The sequence below is a fragment of the Thunnus maccoyii genome, chromosome 2, assembly GCF_910596095.1.
Source record: "Thunnus maccoyii chromosome 2, fThuMac1.1, whole genome shotgun sequence".
Lineage (NCBI taxonomy): Eukaryota > Metazoa > Chordata > Actinopteri > Scombriformes > Scombridae > Thunnus > Thunnus maccoyii.
This window is the reverse complement of record NC_056534.1, coordinates 18,896,339-18,921,357: the sequence shown is the minus strand read 5'-3', so window position 1 is coordinate 18,921,357 and position 25,019 is coordinate 18,896,339. Positions and strand designations below refer to the sequence as shown.

At 37.3% G+C, this 25,019-nt stretch overlaps 1 protein-coding gene and 1 long non-coding RNA gene across 2 annotated transcripts; one reads left to right on the top strand and one right to left on the bottom strand.

The window, feature by feature from the left end:
• Window positions 1–9,254: 9,254 nt before the first annotated feature.
• On the bottom strand, window positions 9,255–16,694 carry LOC121885476 (excitatory amino acid transporter 3-like). Its single transcript, XM_042394965.1, has 14 exons — window positions 16,587–16,694; window positions 16,403–16,513; window positions 14,640–14,780; window positions 14,222–14,314; window positions 12,660–12,771; window positions 12,319–12,361; window positions 12,168–12,230; window positions 11,889–12,070; window positions 11,362–11,472; window positions 11,111–11,233; window positions 10,802–10,993; window positions 10,497–10,631; window positions 10,253–10,363; window positions 9,255–9,943 (listed from the first exon to the last, which is right to left on the bottom strand). Exons 2-14 carry the CDS (start codon window positions 16,506–16,508, stop codon window positions 9,796–9,798), a joined length of 1,560 nt encoding a protein of 519 aa, XP_042250899.1. The 5' UTR covers window positions 16,509–16,513; window positions 16,587–16,694; the 3' UTR covers window positions 9,255–9,795.
• Window positions 16,695–16,966: 272 nt separating this feature from the next.
• Window positions 16,967–20,319, top strand: LOC121885483. Its single transcript, XR_006092567.1, has 4 exons — window positions 16,967–17,467; window positions 18,040–18,155; window positions 18,577–18,711; window positions 19,099–20,319. It is a non-coding gene; the product is annotated as an uncharacterized LOC121885483 (long non-coding RNA).
• Window positions 20,320–25,019: the final 4,700 nt, after the last annotated feature.

Here is a 25,019-nt window from a genome sequence, read left to right as displayed (position 1 = left end):
CTAATGGATTACACCTTGTTCATTATATAGACAATCCACTGGACATCAACATAATTAAGATAGGATGAAATGGCCAGAGATTAAAAGAAACACATTACCACATTGATATAAAATATTAAAAATATATACATATTACATCATGCTCTGTAGTGGCCCCCTCAACAGTTTAGGTCATAAACAATATTTATACAATATTTTTCAAACAGATCAAAAAAGTTTTGTTTCACAGACCATTTTTCTTCATCTTCATATCAAATGATTTGTATGTTTACACTGTAGGGTTTATCTTGTTATCTGAACCTTAGTAGTTGATTAACTAGACATTTTCATCATCTTCTCTCCAGACTTAATTACTGTCTATTACTGCCAGCTTGTTCCCACAGGACAATCAGACTCACTTCAATGATTTTACTTCAAGCTGGAAAACAAAACATTAATTGTGTACTGTGTCGTGTCAAAATCTACAACGTTTTTTTTTTTTTTAAAAAGAAATCTACCACAATGTTTTGAACTAATTGGTGACACTGATTATAAGCTTATCTGTTACAATAGATATGACTTTAATGTTTGACCAGTCCCAAAAGGTATGCTGTGTATGCTTTAGTGGTGTAATTTAATTTAATTGGTTTAGGCCTTTAATTTAACCACCAGGGCTGTCCTTGCCAGCAAGGCTTTTCATGTTTTCACGTCTTTCATGTCTCTGGTGTAGGGAGCCTCAGAGCAGCTTTGCTTCACTGACTGACAATCCTGCAGCCTCTGAATACATTCTCATCACCTCCAGCAAACATTCAAGCTGAACACCAGAAGTGGGCTTATTAATAAACTCTATATATCACCTTTCACAGACATCAGTCACAAGGACTTCACAGGCACAAAAAAACAGTAAATAAATGAATCAAAGATAAACACCAAAGAAAACAGAAAAACAGCCATAAAACACAATTTAAAACACACATGCTACCACATGCTACCTAAATGCCTGTCTGAACAGATGTTTTTTAACTGCTTTTCAAAAGAGTCTGCAGAGTCCAGAGACCTCAGACTTTTAGGGAGACGATTCCAAAGCTTAGGTTCTGCCAACTGGAATGCACAATCTTGGGTCTCAAAGTGTCCGAGGAACACTTAGAAATGGTTAAAGCACCTACGAGCTCGGTGTGAGGGTGCAGAAGGTCCACAATACAATGTGGAGACTGGCCATGTAGGGCTCTATAAGTGAGCACCAAGATTTTAAAATGTATTCTAAAATTAACAGGAAGCTAATGTAGAGAGGTTAAGAAAGGTGTAATGGTGACCATCTATTTGATCATGTCAAAAGCCTAGCAGCAGTATTTTGGACAGTTTATAAGCAGTCCAAGGAAGATTTATTACGGCAGGTAAAAAAAGAGAATTACAGTAGTCTGGACGTGAAGAGATAAAAGCATGTATATGTATCTCTAAATCAACTCTTGACACAACAAACCTGAGTTTGGCTGTTTCTTAAATGAAAGAGACATAATCTAGTCAGAGTCCTAATATAGGCATCAAAACTCATGGATTGGTCATAAATCACACCAAGATTACGCAGACTAGACCAAGAAGATGGGGACAGGACACCAAGGTTCTGCCTGGTCACTGGCTGAAGGTTATCAGGAGCAATAATCAAGGCTTCAGTTTTATCTGCATTTAACTGCAGGAAATGATTTGCCTAATTACTTTTAAACAGTTGTTCAATACAGACAGTCTATCAAGCTCATCACGTTTAAAGGAAAAGTACAACTGGATGTCATCAGCGTACAAATGATAGGAGATGCTTAAACTACCGATAACCTGTCCTGGTGGAAGCATGTATATGGAGAATAAAACAGGCCCCAGGAATGATCCCTGGGATGCCACATGCAGCAGTATCCAACACAAGTTCACCTACAAAGACTGAAAGTCCTATCAGTAAGATGGGAGGAAAACCACTCCAATGCAGTCCCAGAAATGCCCACCAGGTGTAGCCTGGTTAGCCTGTGGATTAATATGTGGTGGACAACAGTATCGAATGATGCGCTAAGGTCCAATAAAACCACAATCAATGCATCTGCAGCCATTAGGATATTATTTGAAACCTTAAAGAGAGCCATTTCAGTGGAGTGTAATTTACGAAAACCAGATTGAAATTTGTCAAACACACTATAGAAATCCAGTGTTTAAACAAGTTGCTTTTCAACAACCTTTTCTAAAATTTTGGAGAAGAAATGGAGTTTAGAAATAGGCCTGTAGTTGTCTGGGAGGGAGGGGTCCAGGTTTGGTTTCTTCAACAAAGGTTGGACAATAGTCTGCTTAAAATAGCAGAGGATACATCCTGATTAGAGAGTGATTTATAATATTAACTAAACATTAATTTAAAAACCTTTAAGAACAAAGAGGTTGGTAGCACATCTAGTGGATTTGAAGAGTTTCATTTTTCCTAACAAGGCTGTAACATCATCTATAGAGTCAAGACAAAAGGTTAGAGGAACCACTAATAAGTGGGCTGGACGAGGGTGAGATGTTTGCCTTGACATTTACAACCTTATCTATAAAATATTTAAGAAAGTTATTGCAGTCACTGTTGGAAAAAATTGGCAAATTTGGAGTGCCCAAAGAGAGAAAACTGTTTATTGTGTCAAACAGGACTTTAGGGTTTCTCTCGCTATAAATAAGAAGATAGATTACATGACAGGCAAAATATGTACACCACAGAACAAGTGTTTGCTTTCCTCCATCCTTCCCTCTATGAGATATCATTATATTGCTGCATTCCTTGGTTATGGTGTAGTCATGTGTTTTAACAATCAGCTTGTGCATTTGTTCTACCTCCTTTCCAACACATCCAGTTGGAACAAAAACACAATGAATGTATGCGATAAGGGCTTCTGAGATGATTACTGCATATCAGTTAGAACAGACAGGCCCCTAGACGCAAACACACATACACAGTCATACACTATTAAATAGCCCCAAAGCAGCGTTAATTAGCCATTCTGTTTACTGTAATTTCTTTTTCAGCATCACCCTGCTTCCCTTGAGAGAGATTGTGGTCAACCAAAATTAACATAATCTGCTGGTTGCATTTGTAATGCATTCAATTAAAGTAAATTGTGAAAAATATATTTCTATATTTTATAAATCCTGACATGGATTCTGTAAAAAGTTAGGTTTAGGAGGCTGTTTGGACAAAAATTTCATACCCCTAAATAAAGAGATGCAATAAAAGGGTTAGGTTTGCAGTGCAAACTGTACACAGAGAACAGTGTTTTTAGGTAAACCCAGCTATTACTGGAAACAGCACTCCCTTCACTTTGTAGCTGTGTAACGTTTTAAAACCTTTCATCAGGTTCATGAAAATGTTCCACGTTATCAAGAACGCTTATTGAACATGCGATCATCACATGCACTCTTGATAACACTTTCTCACACTGATATCAAAGTCACTGAAAAAGCACTACTTGCTGTCTTATGCCATGTGAGGCCAGTATCTGAACCTGTCTGCAGTCTTCATATTGGCTGACTGAGTCACAGCTCTGTGACTCACAGTCTGGAGGAGTGAGCCGTCTGTGTAAACAGGGACTGAGGTGCATCAATGCTCTTAGACTAACATTGTGTCTTGTTTTTTTTAAAAAATAACACCACCAATAACACCGTAATAACACCATTTCTGAGGATATTCATTTGCCCATTTAGAAAGACCAGATATCATTTCATGAAATGAAATCAGGCTGAAGCCTATAATCTTTTATCAAAAATATTCATTACAGTAAAGCCAAATTTTTATTTATCATCCCTCAAACATACATCAGTATATGTTTTTTTAAGTTAATGAACTGTCATGACTCAGTGTGCACTGAGTTAATCTTCACTTCTTTTTAAACTTACAGACACTAGATGTGTTCATCATGCAGCCTCTGCTTAATGCACAAGCATCATCATCATAAAACATTATCACAACAATAAACTACACTTTGCATTTGATCATGTGAGTTTAGTGGTATATAAAGTCTATAGTTTGTGTACAGGTGTAAATGAAGAGATTTTATTCGATCCAAAATCAATAGGTGACCACAGTCCAATGATCGCTCATGACATTCCCAATAACCAGGTCTGTTGTTATAAATGTGCACATTGACTGGCATGCCAGTCAATGAAAACCAACAGCAGAGGCTGTACCTTAAATAGGGCTTAGACTCTATAGACAAGAGACATGTGGTTTTGTTTTATTATTCAGTTTTAGAGAGTTTAATCAGGTATGGTATTCAAGCATGATATGGTAACCTGTCAGTTCGACAAAACTCTAAGCCTATTTGTCTTGTCCAGAATGCTAAAAAGGTCAAGGGATGAAAGAAAACTATTCTCTGTGGTTTATATACGAGAAGTCTGTGCAAAATAACGATCCATCTCACATCCTTCACTCTGAATACCTTCTGTTTACCTTCTGGCCGACAGTTTAGAGTTCCAAAACGCAGACTGAACCGTTATAAAAACTAATTTGTTCCATCTCCCATTAAGAATTTAAATAGCAGCAGCTTAAATGCTGTGTTGGTTGGTGGAACATCACAGAACACTTTATACTTTACAGTAGGGTCTACACTGGCATGTGCAATACTCTAGTTGTATGTGAATTTTGAATGATTGTAAGGATGTTTGCCAAGGATGTTCAGTGTGTCTGGAGATAAATGCTTTGTGATGCAGTGAGCCCATTAAAATTTTCCCTAAGGGGATGATAAAGTACACCTTATCTTCTCTTAGGAACACAGTCCCTCGCTGTGTTAGTTATGATGTTGAAATGCAAACCAGAACATGGAGTTGCCTACTTATCAAAGAACTGTAGACGTTTAAATTTTCATTTTTGTTGGCACTTCATGTTTGCTTAAAGGGTTTAAATTGAAAATACAATTCTTTGTACAAGTTCTTTTACTTTTTGCAAACATGGTATCCCCAAAGAATGTAGTTTCACCACAGAAGAAATTGTTACAAAACCTCAGTAAGCAATGCAATAGGGACAGTGAAGAGACAGGAAATGAGGGGAGACATGCAACAAAGGTCTGTAGCCGGATTCGAACTGTGGACGTCTTGGCCAGCAGGTGAATGGGACGCACCCATTTTGATATCTTTATTTATGTTCACATCTTCAAACACACAGAATATAGATGTTAATCTATAGAGAGTGTTCTGTTCCTCAAGTAAGAAAACCTCATTAAAAATCCCATCAGCATTTGTAGTAATAACTAAAAATCCAGCCCTGCAACAGAGCGGTATTTTTTCAAAAACAATCTAATCTCTGATAGTGTTTCCAGAGCTTTAAACAATCTTATGATCTTTATCAGAGTATGGAATTTGCTCATTTGGCATGCAGGTGAGATAAGATGCAGTTGGAAGCCCCACAACAGGCTAATAAATGTATCTTCAGTTATTTTTTTCTATTATATACAAGGTCAAGAATGATCTTTCAAGCTACATCTGGACAAATATTTTGCAGGGTGCAGGGAGCAGAACCTCCACAACATCTGTGTATATTCAAATCACTGCATTTTTACAGTTTTGTTATGCTGATCTGGTTCATGGCGCAGATGTTGACATTTTGCATTCAAATTTTTTACCTCAGAGGACCTCATCTAAAGAAAAAGAGCCTCATGGCACAACAACAAAGCCTTTACTCCAAAGACATGACTTCTCTTTCCACTAGCATTGTTCTAGTGATAGCCGAATGAACCCACAATGCAGCCATATCACTGCTCTCTTTTCCTCCTGAGGTCCGTCTTTGTCCTCTTCTTACTGTTAAAACAGGGTTTAATTTGCATGCAAACCACAGATTTCATTCTCTCTCTTGCTTAATCATCTGCCAGCCAATTATGTTACCTGCAGTATTCACATAATTACTAAATTAAAAATATTCCTCTAAATCAAAGGCCCAGCTCTGGCACATTGTTTTTGTGTCACTGAGCACACTTTTATTCAGGGAAATGTATCTGCTATGTCATTATCACAAACACATTATACGCGACTAGTCTAACTAATGTTCAGTATTGTATTGCTTTTCTTGAACTAGGTCCATGCTTCCCGTCCCCCCAGATGTGGCCCCCACATTTGAGTAGAAGGTGTGGGATGTTGTGATAAGATGAAATAAACCAGTGTATGAAGTGAAAAGCAGATTAATTCTAGGACAGAATCCAGTGCTTTCTTCCAGATATCTTGTCACACAGGTCAAGCACAAAACATCAGACCCAAGGGCATCAATTTACTGAACCCCAACACGGCACAAATTTGAAAAATAAGTCACACAATATGACAAATACTTGGACCTTAATGCAAATATTACATTATTAATATTACAGGATCATGCATGAGTAGGAATACTGTAAAATCTAAAACTCAAACAAAAAAGCACTGATCAAGACAAGCATGCAAGTACACACACATACACACACAGAAGGTAACAGGTGTAATATGTTACAGTCATCAAAGCTTTTGAAAAAGAGCTTTTGCCGTGCAGCTAGTCGTCCTCCTGTGCTCTTGCATCATCACCCTAACATTTTTTTTATTTATTTGTGACTGCATCTGCATCCAAATGTGACCTTTATGCAACACATGTGCTAGAGTTTTCCTCTTATGGGAGGACGGGAGCATACATTTTTGCAGAAGTCTACAAGGAAGTGTGAATGCATTAATGCTGTTCTCTTAAAACAGAAACTGAAAACTCAAATATTTTTGTATCCCCAGTTGAAAGAAGCATTTCTTTCTGGAAATGCGCTTTGCCTTTATCTTGAATTAGTGATCCCACAAAATGAAACCCCCAAATCTGCATCAGATGAGATTTATAGTCATTCCATAAATTTCAGTGTAGCTGATTGCATTTCCTGGTGTTCAGGAGGTGTTCCACTCACTGTTCCTCTTTACTGCTACATCATGAAGCCAGGAGCCTGCGTCTGTTTCAACAGTCAATCAAGCATTTCTTAAGAACCATTTCAGTCAAACATTTGAGCTAGTGACTCAGTTTAACTGTAGTCACTACAGCTCTGTATGTGATGGTTGGTGAAAAGGCTGATACATGTGCAAACACACAATTTCCCTTCTGTCTGAGTGACACTATGGACCGAGACAATAATCCAGAATATGTCCAGAACATGAACTTATGCTTGCAGGGCATGAAAGATAAGATGGTATAGAAACTGATGGATGGATATTATGAGGTCATTGCATATGATGTGTCACATAAACCATTAAATGGCAATGAATGACTGAAATTGAAACTGTGGGTCATGATTGGGTTGAAGCCTTATAGTATAAAGCCAGATCATGGTGCTGAAGTGACAAATAAAGGATTGGTGATGGAAAATGTTAAGGCACTTTTAGTCTTTTAGTCTTCATCAGAATGACATCGCCTCCTGTGAATGGCATTCCTTGTGACTCGGGAGTTAAGTGTTTTATATGTCGAAGTCAATGGCAGGATTAATCTCAGCACCTGGGCCCTACTATTCCTCCCCCTGTGTGTGTGTTGTGTACAGTATTTCTGAAATATTATATGGCCCCAACTTTTCTGTGTGGTAAATTTAATTATAGTGTACGTATAAACAATATGTGTCCAATATAAGCACAGTATCAATTGAAGTAATGGTGCAAAGCCCATGTTGTTATATTGTCATTTAGCAAAGCCTTATTGGTGTATTTTGTTAGTTTTGTATATTGTGTTATATTTGTGAAATGTAATTTAAAATCTTCCCAGTTTACATCCTCCATTTTAAAACAGTGTTTTATCAAGTGACGGGTCACATAAATGGGTCATTCATTAGCAAGCTAACTCTGCCTGGTACAGTTACCTGCTTTATATTCCAGCCTGGTGGAAATTAGGCAAAGTGCACATATTTAACAGTGAAATATTCCTTTTACTGTGACTGTGACCAAAATCAGAGGCACATTTCACACAAACACTCACACCAATATAAAGTTACACTCTTGATCCCTGATATGACACTTGTTGGCCTTCAAATCCAAAGTGTGTGATGAAGCATCGTGCTGCTTAAAACTAAGTGGCACTTCATCTTCTTTAAGAACAGAGCAATGAGGGTTGACTCTACTCATCATTGCCGGCTATTTTCCTTCACCTGTGCCTCAAGAAGGGGGAGATCATAAATGAGACTACAGTGTTGATGCAGAGAACAACAGCATGGTATGAAACAGAGGAAGATGTGTATGTGAACAGCATGTCTAACATCATGATCTCCACCTGCACAGGACATGATTACATTTGTTTAATAGGCATTTAATGAAACAGTCACTGTTGTTAAATCAAGTCTTTATGAATTATTATTAAACTATTTTAAGAGTCTATAGTAATACATATGTGTATCATGTATACTGTAAAATATAGTATAAGTCTGCTTTATGTTCCTGCCAACTGTGTAGCTCTGTGCTCTGAAGGAGAAATATTTCACTGAAGCAAAACACTGTTCAATTTCATGAATCAGCTCTTCTCTCATAAAATGCATTTATCATTAAAAGCAGATGATGTAATGTTTAGATTGAAATACTGTTGAAAATTTACCATTACAAATTCAAAACTGTTTAGCCATACCTCACATCTTCTCTTCTTTAAAAAAACAAAACAAAACAAAAACTTGTTAATGTCCAGCTATCCAGTTTAGGAATCACACAGTAACTTGGAGAACAGTAGTTATAATACATTCATGCAAGCGTGTTTTTAAACTCACATGGGTGGGGAGTTTTCAATTCTCGGGGGACCCAGAAGAATGAAAACTAAATAAATCTAAGACACAGACGCTTTTAAACAAATCTTTTTAAATAAATTTCCACAGCCCGAGTTTATATTGATGATCCTCAAATGTCTTGTTTTTTTCCCAAAAAAACCCCAAAGAAATGAACTTTACCATAACAAGACAAAGAAAACCCATAAAATCATCACATTTGAGAAGCTGGATCCAACAAATATTTGGCATTTTGCTTTAAAAATTACTAAAACCATTTTTCAATTATCAAAATAGTTGCTGATTAATTTTCTGTCAATTGATTAATTGTTGCAGCTCTAGAAGATTCATTTCAATCTCTAACTGACAGACTGTGTCACAGCATTATGGAACAAATAATATCACACATACTGCTAACATACGGAAACATGCAGGGCAGTTAAAGGACAGTTATATGCTTTTTTGTTCAGATATTTATTTGGAAACAAACTACAGTATAACCAGGACAATAAAATCATATCTACATAAAATAGTCAATGAAATAACATGTCAAAGAAAAAGCAATAACTACATTTTTTCAGAGAATTATTTTTCAGCCAGCAGTTCAGATCCTGTTAATGCTGAGCTGAGGCCACTCGTACTTGAGCTGCTGTCTCTATCTTACTTACAATTATATTTACATAAAACACATTTGAATCCTAATGAATCAAATTAAGAAACCAACGCTAAAAGCTTATTTAAAAGTACACTGACAAAATCAAAATACAAATGAATGAAATGAAAATTAAATGAAGCAAAGTCAAATAACACATTTTTTTTCTAACTGTGCACAATTACTTTATATCTACATAAAATACAAAACAGGATAAATTTGATTCCCAATAAAGCAAATTAACAAATACTTGCCAATTGACTTATTTTACAACACACTGACAACATCAAAAAGCAAAAAATGTGATAAATGCAACGGCAAATGAATGAAATTATAACAAATCAAATAGAGACAGTGCAATTCTTGGTGGGTGAGAATTATTTTCAATGTCAACCCTGTTCACGTTGTTGATGCTCAGACCTGGTTCACGCTGAGCTGAGGCTACACATGTTTGGGCTTCGGCTGCTGTCTTGGAGCTGTGGCCTTTCCGTGTTGTCCTGGGACTTGAGTAGGGACCTGGCTGCTGGCATGAACCTCCACCTGGACCTGAAGCTCCTCACTGTCAGTGTAAGGCTCCATTACCATGGTGCTGAATAACACATAGATACATTTTTTTCATCTCCATGTTAATGAATGTGGGTAACTGTGAGCAACAGGAGAACCTTCTACTGGTTTGCTCTGCTCACATACTCTCATTATCTGCTAATAGAAACAATGTGTCCTTGTTCCCCAAAGTGGAAATAAACACTATTGTCAGCCATCAGGAACTGGATCTAGACAAATCTTGTCCTGAAAAAATGCTTCATTAAGACTGAAAAATGAATCCAATATTTACTGATGTTGTTTTTAATGCTGTTAAAAAATAAACAAAAAACACCAAAATCAACTAAAATTGCACCTTGTCACATTCTGCTCCTCCATTTCGTCCAGTTCTTTTCTCGACAGATGCTCAACGATGGCCACGCCAAGGCAGTCTCCCAGGACGTTGACGGCAGTGTTGCCGCGGTCTCTGGAAGAAAACAAACCACAGTAATCTATGAAAGCAGAGGATATCTGCTTCTTTACACTCTGTGGTTTAATATCAGGAGCAAAACAAGCAGGTGTAGTAATCTCTGCCTGCCAAAACCACAGGTTAAACTTACAGCAGCCATTCTAAAGCCAGCAAAAGGGAAGCGTCCCTTGCAGGTATCCCAATGACTGTCAAAATGAAGAGGGTGGTGACTGTTCCTGTGGCTGGGATCCCTGCTTCACCAACACTGGACACTGCGACTGTCATACTGCAGAGGAAAAGCAGATGAACATGAACAACCACATACTAGGGTGATTGTGCCACTCTGATGATTGAACTGTAACACAAATGCTTTTTAAGCACAAAGTTGACAATTAGACATATTTTTCAATTACCAAGTAGAACAGGAAGCAATAAAAAAATATGACAGTGACTTACGCAATGGTAAATAACTGGCTCCATCTCAGATTGATGTTGTTGAGTTGGCCGATGAAAACTACTGCAGCCATTTCATAAAGGGCCGTTCCGTCCATGTTGATATTTATCCCAATAGGCAGCATGAAGCGAGTGATTCTTTTGTCAATCTTGTTTACGTCCTCACAACATCGGAAAGTCAGTGAGAACGCGTAGCTTCGAGACACAGTGTATCCTCCATTAGATTAAATATCTATTTATCCATCTAGCCGTCTCTCTGTGATACGATAATGCTGAAGACTGAAATAAAGATCAAAGTTGTGATTTGCTTACCTGCGTGAGATGAGTATGGCCCTAATTAAGGCGGGGGAAACCCCCTTAATGACAGAAAAGGGGTTACGCCTCACACACAGGATATAGATCAGTGGTAGAACTAGTCCTCCGTGGATCATGAGCCTGAAAAAGAGCAAAAACTACAAGCTCAACACTGATTATACAAACAAAACTACTGACAGCAATAAAAAGAGTTTGCACTCACAATGCTGTAAACTGTAACAGTGCAAATAGAGCAAAGGGGAACACACCCACAGACAACCACCGCCGTGAACTTTCCCATTTTGAAGACAGTCTCCCAGTCGTCGCCAACCTCAACAACATAACTCGCAGTCATGAACAGCACTCCTATCGGCAAGAAGCTGGAAGATGAAGGGAATACTGCTATTACTTTTTTAATGGAAAACAGCTTTACAAGAAAACATAACAAAACTTTTAGACAGATGAAACAATTGAACAGATGATTGTTACAAAAAAAAAGAACCTGAATAACAATATGTAATAATAATTCAACAGGAAACCCATTAGGAAGATGAGAAATGTGAACCAAGGGCAGAAGAAGAGCGAAAGATGCAATATGTTGTCCCCAATTTTACTATTTTTGGTAACAACAGTCACACACAGAAAATAACCCATTTTAACAGTTCATTCAGTGCACATTGCAAGACATTTACTGTTTTTCTGTAAATAAATAAAACATGGATGTACATGTTTTAATATCATATTGACTATGCAGAAGTTAGGATTTTCTTCCATCATACGTGACATTTAACCTCACCCTATTATCAATCTGACCACGTGTATGGTGGCTTCGTTGATGGCAGTTAGAATATCCACAAACAGTTTCCCTCTGTCGCCCATCTTCCTGAGGGCCAGTCCAAAGATAAAAGACCAGACAATCACTCCCAAAGTATTGAATCCATCAATTTGATTGCCCACCAGGCGCACTTCGGTGGTTTTCTGAAACAAGATGACCGACTCAGTGAGAACAACGGTCTGATTGCGACTCCCTGTAGCATCTGCACACAATGATGGTGAAAAAGGAAAAACTGTTTACCGTTTCCAGGCTTGAATTTTGATCGACTACTTCAACTTCAATCTCCACCTTCTGAGTCTTGTACTAAGAAACAAAAAATCAGAAACATCACATTGTCTCCATCACATGAGCAAATGACCTGCATATCACATACCCGAGCAATAAAACATACCTGTTGAAAGCTGGCCAGAACCAGATTTTGTGGCACCATGTTCCTATAGAGAGTGAGAGAAATTTAAACACGTCTACCGCTGTGGAACTGATGAGTAAAAATGCAATTATAATGCAGAATATAATGTAATGTTTGCCTAATTTCACCTCACATACATTATTTCTGTGTAATAAAACACTGATGGATGCAGCTCTAAAGGAAAAGCAGTGATTTGAATTCTCTGATTAAACGTTTCAGCATTTTCTGAAATGTTACTGGCTGAACTGGAAACTGACACATGCAATGAAATCAGTAGTGTTGGGATTTATGACGAGCTATGGGAAGACATACTTTCTTCTCACCTGATTAGATCCAACAAGGCGTTGACTGTGGAGAAGGTTTCATCATCGTCATCATCTATCTCAATGGGAGTATGACCAACCCCGGGCTTGATCAACAGCACCAATATTAATCCTACAACGCATCATCCAGGATTGAACAACATAAGAAGCAAAAACAGCATCTGTCTATAGCTGTTTCATATCGGCTAAGCACTGATGCTACACTGTGGCCTGGTTAATATGTCATGATGTAAGTGATGTATCAGCTTTTTGTTTTAAGTGAAACTGAACAGATTCTGTGGAAAACCAAAAGGTTTTAAAAAAGTAGACAAATGTGAGTTTTTAAAAAACAGTTCCAATATTTCTTCTGTTTCTTCTGTATTTCTAGCTGTGGCTGAAATGACAACATATGTCTGAGGGATCAAAGTGAGTTGTATCATCTGTCACACTTCATCTGTTGTTGTTAAAAGTTGGGCTGTAATAATGTAACAAGAGTTTTCATTGCTGATTGCTCTCTCCATTGATCGATTAGCTCTAAAGGAAACAGAAAAAAAATAATTGGGAAGTAATATGAAGTTCACATTGCAGTTCCCTGAGCTTGAGTTGACATTTTTGCATCTTTATCGCAGGGCAGGAGCTCTGAGATGCACTACAGAGTGACTACGACATGTTAGTTAATTCTTATTTGGGATCTTGACGTTTAGATCGGGACGGGGATTCTACAATGGTGGGTTAGGCCGATTATGTGCCAGTTTTATGTTTTGTTTGAAAGTGTTCTGGGTGGGAAGGCGGTTCCTTCACAGGGAAAAAGAAATGAGAGAGAAGAGGGGAAACATTTTTCTTTGTGGAATTGCTCTTAATACATTTAACTCAATAAAAACACAAATAAAAAATGTCATGCTAGATTGATAAAGAAATAACTTAACTACAACTAATGATACCAGTTAGTTCATAGAGCTGTTTCAGTAGCACTTCATAAAAGTTAACCAAGTGCTTTGAGGAACAAAAACGTGCATAATTATAGAGTCTGGCATTTGAATTTCTACCAGTTAATTGTTGAAATATTTTGAAACCCCACTGAATAAATCTGAAAATATTTCAAAGAAAAGAAGAAGAAAAGAAAGACATGTCACTTTCATCATCATGGATACATACCACTAGGGGCAAGTGGGAAAATGTTTGTCTTTGATTCCGACTTAAAGCATAAAAAAATGCTTCAGGTCATACCTGTTATGGTATGACCTGATTAAGTGGTTGTATGAAGAAATGTGCATGAAACAAGTGATTGTACTAATTGCCTGGAAATTTTAATTAATTTTAAGTAATTTGCAGGTTCATTTTTTGAATATTTTACAGAGAGGGTGATGCAAGTTTTACAAATTATAAGAAGAAAAAAGTGTTAAGATGGTTTAATTGTTAAGTACCTACTCATTATATTTGCATTCAAACATAGTTGTTAATTTGCAAAAAATTAACTGACAGAAAATACTTAGTTTTCAGTGGGAAGTTTTGTATGTTAAGCTACATACTAGCATATTAGGTTGTCTCTTAAAAACCATGTTTTGATGCACAGCGTTTCTCACCTGTAGTCACAGACAGAAGAGTGGTTGTGATAAAGTACACTACTGCACGGATAGTGATTATTCTGGAGGTGCCAAGACTTAGGCTAGAAACTCCTGTGAAAAAAAACAACACATGCTGAAGTCTGCAGACTAAAGACAGAGGATCAATATATTCCTGTGTGAGTGTTACATCATTGTAATGTAGTGGAGCGTAGTGTAATAACTACAGCAACACAGTTACTGTACACTTAAAGAATGATCAATGAGTTTAGTTTCTTCACAGCCTCACTGAGGATTATTTTCAAACATATATAATTGTGAAATTGTTGTCAACTATGCAAATGATTATCCAGATACAGCATGGTTCTTTTAAATGCTATGTGTATAACATGCATAACCTGTAAGAGTTAAGAAAATGAGAAATATAAATGTGGCTCACCCGTTATCACACTTGTTACAATGAGAGGAACGGTAACCAACTGAAGCATACGCATAAGTACTTCTCCCGGAAAGCCGATGTAGAGCTTGTCGAGGTTTGACAGATGGACGAAGGTCTTCAGGACCATGCCGAGAACAACTCCTGTGAGGCAAAAACATACAAATATTACAACTTCAACACAGCTGAGTAAATATGAATGCAACAGTCAAGTTAATCTCCTTTCCTTCCTTAGCATAAACATAAAATAACAACATAACAAACATATATCAAAGTAATGGGGTTACTGAACACTGTCAAGCCAAACCAACAACTGAGCCATTAAAATTAAATGTCATATTAAGGCTAAAATATGGCCCTTAAATCAATATGCAACGTCAAATAAACCATAATTCATTATTGTTTTGTTGTCATGACTGCAGATATGTTATAGGCCTATGTTATTGTACTGAATTTGTGTACTGTGAATCCTGATATGCTTACATTACAATATAATTCAGTATATTTCAGACCGCAAGTCCGCATTACAAGAGATAAAATTTAAAAAATCAAAATCCCACACACAAATTTAATCAGAAATATAGATATACAGATTATACAAAGGCTCCTTATCAATGCCTAACATGTGGGTACAAAACGCTGATGAACAAATGACTCTATATATGGCTCTATAACATCTTGGCACACATAATAACATCCTCATGGTAACAGTATAAGCGAATGTATACTGCTCTCAGGTTAGCAGTAAACATAAAAGAAGATTTTAACAGCAAGACTTTCACATCAGCTGAGCACATATGAAATATACATACATGCATTTTACCCTGAGCAAATAATTTGTCAATACATTATGTGTACAGTACAGTACGTGTTGCTATCATATAAGACAAAAGAGAAAAGCAAAATGATACTTACAGTTAAAGAGTTGGTACAATGTAATGATTGGTATTTTAATGACTTAAATGATTAATCAATTATAAAAATAGTTGTGCTAACTTTTCCGTTTATCAACTAATCATTTCGGCTCTACTGGATATACAGCAACGGTTTCAGCTGAATCTGTAACTGATAAATAGTCACAAAAAGTTCAACTTACAAATGCTGTGCTAACAAAAAAGTTAAAATTTAGAAAAATGGCAAAATGGCAAGTTTCATGTCTGAGAGAGCAACAGTTGAATTGCGTTGATTGAGGGAAACACACAGTCCAGTCTTCTGACACTGACTAATTAACTAAATAACTGATTAAAGTTTATAATGAAACCCATTTTGTTTTAGGTCATTTAACGTCTCCCCGTGAGCGCAAGTGCGATGATTTAAACTGTCCGCTGGATGGTGCTGTTTAGCCTGATGTGATATCAGATAGTTTGTAACTGCACGGTTGTCCTAGCAACAGATGTGGTATTTTCATTTAATTTCTGTAACATGGCCTCAAAAGTGCATTTCTCTATGCTGTGAATATGTGGACGTTACCTTTACCGTACAGTAGTAAAATGTCAGATGGTGTTAGCCGTTTATTTAAGAAGTATCTGTAGTGTAGCAAAAGCAGTTAGGGCAGTTTAGTTAGGACTAAGACATCAATTGGCGGGGTAAACTAATAAAACCTATCAGCTAGTTCATTTTTGTCCTGGTAAAATACACAAACATAAACATGGTTTTCAAAACAGAAAAATTAGTTGTATTAGTTAGTTCACTTTGCCAAGTTTCAGACCGTTACAGAGCAAGAAGCTAGCCTTAGCTAGCAGTAGCGTTATGGAGTCGTGACTTACCAAAAGCAACACCAACCAGACTCGAAATTGTTAACATCTTACTGGTCCGGGCAATGAACGTCAAGCATCTGCCGCAATAGCCTGCGCCTTTACCTTCCATTTTCATGCAGTCTAAAAGAAAACAGACTCACGTTAGCTGTCTAGCTAATTATCACTGTATGGATTATTTTAAGTCATTACTCACTAAAATAGATGAATTATGGATGAAAATCAGTCTTAAGTTTGTCCTGTTGTGGTGAGTTTAGCGTTCAGCTTCAGTCTCTGTTGTGGTTCGAAAGTAGATCGGCATAGAAATTTATGTCATCTTCGAAAGTAAACAGACTGTCAGATTCCCGCTGTGTCACAAACCATAAAAATGGACACGTTACAACTGTGACAAGTGAAGAAACAGGTGGTTACTTGAGAAAGACAACTAAGGCTGATTTATGGCAGGTCGTTCGACACTTTTGATAAGAATGACATGACATATTTTCAACAGAAAAAAGTGTCACTTGACACTTTCTCCATGTCGCGCACCTGGAGTATTTTGATATGTCGCGGACACCGTCGTATTTTGTCGCGCAATGTGATTAGGTAGTGTTACTAACGTTGTCATGGAGATTGTAGTTTCCCTGAACGTCCTTATTGATATTTTGGTCTGTAACTTTAGATAACTTGTAACCATGGATGTATAACGTCCTTGTTTAATTAGTCCCGGTCGGGATGATATAATGTAACTAAACAAGCCGACTGGAGGATAGTGTCTGGTTACCATAGAGACGACTGAAACCTTTCGCCAAGCATAAATTGAAGTGTCAGAAGTGTCGAGCGACCAACCATAAATTAAGGAACCTACATTTTATAGGTTCCTTGCTATAAATCAGGAAGTGGAACACACATTGTATTTAAAACCAAGTGTAGTAAATGATAAAGTTTTTCTAGCGAGGGCAAACTATTGGTGTGATTCAGGTAGGACACTTCCAGGATCTGCACTCTGCAGCGCTGCTAACGGGGGAAGGTGTCCTTTCATCATCACTGGAGAGAGTCAATGATGTATAAACTATCCCACCTAAAGTTACTAATAAGGTCTGTGAAAATATAAAATTCTGTTGGCTGTCATGTAGTCTATGAACTCTACTGTTTCCTGTTTAAAGCCACGGCGCAGACACTCACTGATATTAATACATGATCCTTTGACTTGTCTCATAAGTAGACATTTGGGTGGTTTGGTGTGAATTTTTTTTGTCAACATTTACATATGATGACAAACATTTATATACTTTACCTTGATCAATCACGTCTGGCGACTGGCACACAGCTTTGTTCATATACCTTCAATTAATTCTTTCCCACAATTTGATAGTTTGAGTTTCTGTAAAGTGAAAAAGAGACAAACGAAGGATTTTAGCAGTGTAAATAAATATCAGTGAGGTCAGAAGACATGCAGCATTGCAGCTCAAGTAATAATAATAACTTTAAAAAACAATTAAAACAACAATTTTAACAATTAAAACAATTAAAAGTGATGATAAAATAATGGATAAAAATAACACATAAAAGTAACAGATAAAATAATTAAGCAACAGCCATACAGTAGAAGTAAGTTTTGAGTGACAATTTAAAAGACGGCAATGAATTTTCTAATCTATGTTCCTCAGATAAGCTATTCCAAAAGGTTGGAGCCCTGACAGTAAAAACCCTGTCATGCTTGATCTTCAGCCTTGAAGGGGAATAGCTAACAGGGTCTTATCAGAGGATCTCAAGCTACGGGCTGGTGAGTAATGATTTAGAAACTCAGCCAGGTAGCTCAGTGCCATACCATGCAGGGCCTTAAAAGTCAAGAGTAAAATTTTAAAATCAATTCTAAAGCGGACAGGCAGCCAGTGAAGGGAAGCTAAAAGATATGATCATGCTGATATAATCATGCTTTCGTGATTTTGGTTAAAAGTCTGCTGGCTGCATATTGGACCCCCTGAAGCCATGCAATCATGTTTTGGCCAAGGCATGTAAACACTGCAATACAATAATCCAGATGAGAAGTGATAAAAACATGAATCACTCTTTGAAGATAATTAAAAGAAATAAAAGGTCTAATTATAGATATATTTCTCAAGTGGGAAAAACTTTAGTGAGCTAGCCTTTTACATGGGACTCAAGACTGAGGTTCTGGTCTAAAATAACAATGTTTTTAACAGTGGGTACCAAATGCTGAGCTAGAGAGCCAAGAGGCAGAACTTGGCCATGAGTGTGCTCAGGACCTATAATAAGGATTTCCATTGTGGAAGAGTTAAGCTGAAGAAAATTTACTGCAATCCAATCCGTAACCACAGGTAGGCAATTACTGTATGCAGGTAAGATAACTTAGCTGATTCAGATGATTTGCAGTACAAGTACAGCTGCATCTGTGTAGCAATGAAATTAAATATTATGCTGTTTGATAATGCGGCCCAAAGGGAGTAAATAAAGAGAAAATAAAATTGGTCCTAGAATAGAGCCCTGTGGCACCCCATACATAGACAATGTTTGAGAGGAGGTAAAGCCATCATGGTAAATGGACTGTACTTGTGTAGCACCTTTCTAGTCTTCTGACCACTCAAACTGCTTTTTACACTATGAGTCACATTTGCACACTAATGGCAGGGGCTACCATGCAAGGTCCCAATCTGCCCATCAGGGGGAATCTAATCTAATCATCTAATCATTCACATCCTCATCAGGAGTAATTTGGGGTTCAGCATCTTGCCCAAGGATACTTCAACATGCGGACTGGAGGAGCCGGGAATCGACCTGCCCATCTCCCGATTAGTGGACAACCCGCTCTACCTCCTGAGCCACAGCCGCCCCAATCAACAGGCATGACAAATTTTCTGTTACAAAAGTATAAGTGGAACTACTGGTGGGCAGTCCTGGAGATAGTAACCCATGTCCTCAACCTTTTAATAATAATGCTATGATCCACCATGACAAACATGGTGCTAAAATCAAGAGAGAGCAGGCATCTCACATGGAAGACACTGCAGGTGCATGGCTGAACTTTCCACAACACACTTTAGTTTATGCAGTCTCTATAAGGCCTATGTTAAGGTGCCATCTTGACATAATATACTAAATGTAATAAATAGTGATGAATCACATTAGAAGCCTGCCCTGTAAATTGTATCTGGATGGTTACTGAAACTGACTGAATATGGCACAGCCGTCACTGCTGTCAATACACCTGCACTAGTTTGACCTTAAATCTCTGGAATATATCTATTCAGTTCATATGTTGATTAGGAAAATGCCCTGAAGTTACCAATGAAATAATCAGTATTCCTACCTGCCTTTTCCTTCTACAAACATCATCTTAGTGCCAGAATAACTTCATCAAATCACCTCTGAAGCTATTTGCTGTTTTCTCGTAATCAAAGTAAAGACAACTACAAAGCTTGCTGCTCATTCTTATGCTGTAATGAAACAATGAATATACAATCGAGTACTGCGCATAAAATAGCAATAACAATTAGCCCTCTATCTACATCTGTCTACATGTAATTGAATTACACTTTGAATGATACTATATTGCATTTAATAGCAATATTGAACAAGAAAATCTTAGCAAAAAGACTTTAAACTCAGGGCTAGCCAGCACTGTTGATTATTTAATGTTAAGTAAAGAAAGCTCACAAACATGTAGCTACTGTTTTACTTACACTATTTAGTTCTGGACCCCTTATAAAAATCTTCTCTTCATACCTCACACTGCAGTTTACACAAGCACAATTTCCAACATGATATGACTTCGACAGCCGCACGGCTAAGCTGCTCCACTAGCTCTGCTGCAACTACAGAGAACCAGGTAGCTGAAACAGAGAGGACAGGACTTAATTAAATATGAATGAAAACATAACAGAAAAGCAACTTTTGTTTTTATTGTCAGGACAAATTAAAAACTATTATTGTGAAAATAGGATTTAAAATTTTCCAAAGCCATCCAATCTCAAATATTTGAAGTTGAATGAACACAATGACTCTGCCTTTTATTCTGCTAATTATTCACTGTTACATATCAGGAACTGCCGTTTGAACCAGTTCAGTTTAAGTTTTCTAATTATCTACAAACCTCATGAAGAAACTGAAACACAAAGTGTTCGTCTGTTTCTCAAAACCTTCCACTTTCCCTTTCGTTCCTTCTGAAGATGCAAATCTTTAAAAACAGTTCACTAATCTAACATTTAATTAAGGCTTTGTAATTTTTTGTAACAGCTGGGCTCTGTAGTTTTGAGTAAATCACTTCCTCAGTGGTAAATAGAGGTTTTGTTGGGGACTATTTTCAACTGCGGATTAATATACATTTGGTGCTCTATAGAGTATTTATGGCACCAGGACGGTGTATGAAGGATTGACTCAGAATAAATTGCAGTGCCCACATTCATGGTAATGAAGGAACATGTCACTCAGTGCAACAGTGTGGCTCACTGATGTCTTTTTTTAGTTTCTGGACCACAGTGAGGTCTACAGCACAGCGGAATGAGCTCTGCCAGGCTTTGTTACACAAATAATACTTGTTGTTGGAACCACTCTGCTGTTTTTTTTTCTTTTCATGTGATTTGTTGACAATAAGAAAAAAAAGAAAAACTTTTCAGGCCTATTAATTAAATTTTAGGTTTTTAGCCCTATAACATCTTAAAGAGAGAGCTTCTTTCCGTCTGTAGCCGGCCTCATCAGTAAGACCCGGGACCCCCACTGACACAGACTCTATCCTACCCATGGACATTACACATTACATTAATTTAAAATCCCATATTCTCATTCTCGCACATCTGTGATCTTTGATCTAACATGATGTGTTACATTAACATAAACTTGCATTAATGTTATTATTAATTGCACCCTGCATATAGCCTACTGTTTACTTCTGGTCAATATTTTGTATATTTCATCTCATTCTCTTCATTTTAAAATCTAAACCTGTAGCAGCTCTTCTCACATTATTTAGGATTACTTAATTGTGTGTATATTTTTGACTGTGATGCACCACAACACCAAGGAAAATTCCTCATATGTGAAAACCTACTTGGCAAAAAATCTGGCTCTGATTCTGATTGTTAGCGTGATGTGAAATCAGCCAGTGTTCATGTTTAATCCCTGTTTCAGCCAAACTATTTGGGAAACTGGGATTCACAATTATACTGGACAACTGTAGTTCACAAAGGTTTTGGCTAAAATCCAGTTTGTTTTATAGAATCTACCAGTTTACATGCTGTTACACTATGAGATGGAATATTTTGTTGACCACAGATTACTATAAAATAGGCAAAAAAGCCATGATAGTATGCATTAGAAACAACTACCTTTTAACATAAATATGCAAAACTGGCAACTATTTTTGCTTTACATTCTCTATACATATACTTACTTACTTATCAGGGAGTTTCTGAGTTTTAAAGCTCTTCTTGGAGTCTCGCAGCATTCACAACTCTGATTATCAGGTTAAAATCTGTACTGCCTATAACAGAGAGAACATTGTAATTTTGGATATCAGTTTTTGTGGAGGGCAGTGAATTGTATATAAGAGATACAAAAAGATGAAGACTATTTTCCTTATCTTGTAAACAAAAAGTTTGTTGTTTGCTTAATCATATACAGTTGGACACCAGCATTTGACGTCACCTAAAGTCATTTATCAAGAAAGGAAAGCAGTGAACAAATCCAGCCACATGAAAAAGGAAAAATAAAACCTCAGTGACTTCCATCGTTGCCAGCTGGAAGCTGAAGTGATCAATGTCAGGTGTTTCCTACCAATGTTTATACAGTTACCTCAAAGATTGAGACTGAAAACTATATGTGACATACTTTAAGCCTGTCCCTCAAAACATGTGAAAATTCATCAGGATTAAACAACAACTCTGTTTCAGTGTGAGAAAGTGGGACCCTTTCACATATTCATTCTAAAAGATGACAGAATTATATATTTTATTCTTATCTGGCTTCAGTGAGGATTGTAATACAATGTAGACACAATGTCATTTACGTAAACAGGGTGATGACGTCTGTGTTGTGTGTACTGTACCCCATGATGTAGTTACATTGTGATTATCGTTTTGATTTTTTTTAATCAGCTGAAAAACAAGAGAGACCACTTAAGAATGAGAACATGTATGCTTTCATTCTTCTGCACTCATTGACCTGAGCAGAATTGCAGCCCACGGAGATTAAAAATTAAATTTAAAAAAAAATCCTTGTCTCAGATAATTGTATGTGCATTGAGTGACACAAAATAAGCTGAAGAGTGACTAAGGCTCATATGAGTATGCGTGGGGGTAATGAATAAAATAAAGTCGCTGCTTCTCTCTGCTTTTAATGCAAATATCTGAAATCTCCCTGCAAGTCTGTGTGATGCGGTGTCCTTTAAGTGCCTGGACCTGCAGGTGACAAAATGAAGGATGTGATAAAGTTCATATTAAATTGAGACTTAATTTGTTATGGTTTGGGGGGTTTGGATGGTGTGTTCTGGCACAGAATCACCAGCTGCCACACTGATTAAATGTTAAGCATGTCATCAACAGAGTAAATAATTACATAAATAGACCTCATCATTGCCTCATCAAATACACATGAAGCAGCTGTGCTGGCTGTCCCTACATGGAGGAGGGTTACATGGGGTCATTGGAGTCATTCATAGTCCTGAAGCTTTGGAAAAGCTTGCATGAGGATCTCAGTTTAGCTTTAGCAGTTTAACTTTTGAACATCTTTTAGGCTAATTCACTTTTTAAGATCACCTGTAGATTATTTTTTCTAATGTACTTTTATGTATTTTGGTATTTAATTTGTGTTTTCTGTACTTTCATGCTTACTATGCTTTTACTGGATCGATGTTTTACATGTTTGCGATTTGTGTAGCTCTTCATAACCTTGTTTAAGCTGAACTAATCAGTATTTTTGTATTAACAATGGAAATTATTACTATGTGTAATAGGAAGGGGGTTGCTTAGAGAATTATCACCCGACTCTGCAGTTCCCTCCAGCTCTACGGAGCATTTTAGCATGTGTCAACTCATTTTGGTTTTATGGTCAGAACTTTGCTGTTTTGGTTCACTCTCACTGCTCTCATCAGTGTTGTTTCCAAATGCTGCAAAAAAGTCACTGTACCCTACCTACCCAGAACCAAATGGCAGACAAAGTTAGCGAATAGCTGGTGAACATAGTGGAGAATTTAGCAGCTAAAGAGTAAGATGTATCCCTCAGTAGTTGGTGGAGACCAAAAACAGAGCTAAAAGAAGAGTGAATATTGGACTTGTGGGTGTCAGGTCACCAGAAACATGATTCTTAATGAATAATAATGTTGCCCTGTATCTGCTGTGCTGCCCCCAAGTGGTCAAACATTCACCTAATATAGGTTTAAGCAAAAATTATTATTACTCTTATCATGTTTGTACTTGTACTTCAATACTTAAGGACCCTCATTATACATTCTCTAGCCCCTGACCCGAATCTCAGCCATCACAACTACATGCCTGATCCCAACCCTTGAGCTTAACCTAAACCCAATGCTAAGCATAACCCTAAAACCAAGTCCTAACCTTAAAACAGCCCTTTGAAGATCCCTCTAGAGGTCCAAGACACAAAGTGTATACTTAAAAAGATAGAAAACAAGAGCAGTCATTTGAGGACACTTACTTTTTTCTCTCTTTACAGAAAGAGGGGGGTAGATCGACTCATGTAAACGACCACCTAATGATCTGGGGAAGAACATTGAGGCCTCTTAATGGCTGCATTCACAGCATCAATGCACATTCAGTAAATCATGGACTGGAAGAAGAACTCAGACTGTTACCCACTGTAATCCAGCACCAGCAGAGCAGACATCAAACTGTTTCAAAACACACAGTTCAAACATACAGCTTGTACCAAGACTCCTACAGACATGTTGTCACACCTATTAGTCATGCTAATTTGAATAGCATTTTTTTTCTGCATGAGCTTAAGAAGAAAGACAGAGTTCCCCAAGTTTGAAGAAGCATTTAAAGCACTTTCATCAATCTCTGACTTCTACTCTGTGTGCCTCTGGCACACCTTGAACCAAGCGTGAAACAATATTGTCATTTCATTTGGGCCCTTTCATTGGCTTGAGAACAAGGGTTACAGTTAATTACCAGTATTTACAACAAACAGGAAATATTGCTTAAAAATCCTTCGGAGGTTGCATATGCTGATCAGAGAATGATTGTCTTTGTTCTTCTGTCAGTGCATCTGGATTGCAGACCAAGGTGAACTCTATAAATTTAACTACTTTTTACAGTTATCACATTCAAATAAGAGTGTATCTCCTCCAAGTGCTGATGGCTAAAAGGGGTTAAGACTTGCAGTTACCTCTGTCTTCATTGCCTTTAGCCTCTGACTCTTCTGATGCTGCTATCTTTGAATCTATATCTCATCTAATTTAAACTCTTTGCAACCATTTCTCTAGATGTTAAAAAAATGACATGGAAAGGGGGAATAAACTGCTAAGTCAAAACTTTGTAATTAAAATGAGTTTCCTTCCAAAAACCAATTATCTACTTTGTATGACTCAGGGTCATCTGCCTGCAGGCTGGATCTCTCCTTCCAGTTCTGAGGGAATTGGAAAGCCAGAGGCACAAATCAAACCAACCAGATG

What these genes read in the sequence shown, in the direction of transcription:
- LOC121885476 (XM_042394965.1), bottom strand. Translation starts at nt 16,508, where the DNA reads ATGAAAATGGAAGGTAAAGGCGCAGGCTATTGCGGCAGATGCTTGACG. An exon ending in GCCTTGTTGGATCTAATCAG is followed by an intron (nt 12,362 to 12,659) that starts GTGAGAAGAAAG and finishes CACTCTCTATAG; the next exon opens with GAACATGGTGCCACAAAATC. An exon ending in AAAATTCAAGCCTGGAAACG is followed by an intron (nt 12,071 to 12,167) that starts GTAAACAGTTTT and finishes ATCTTGTTTCAG; the next exon opens with AAAACCACCGAAGTGCGCCT.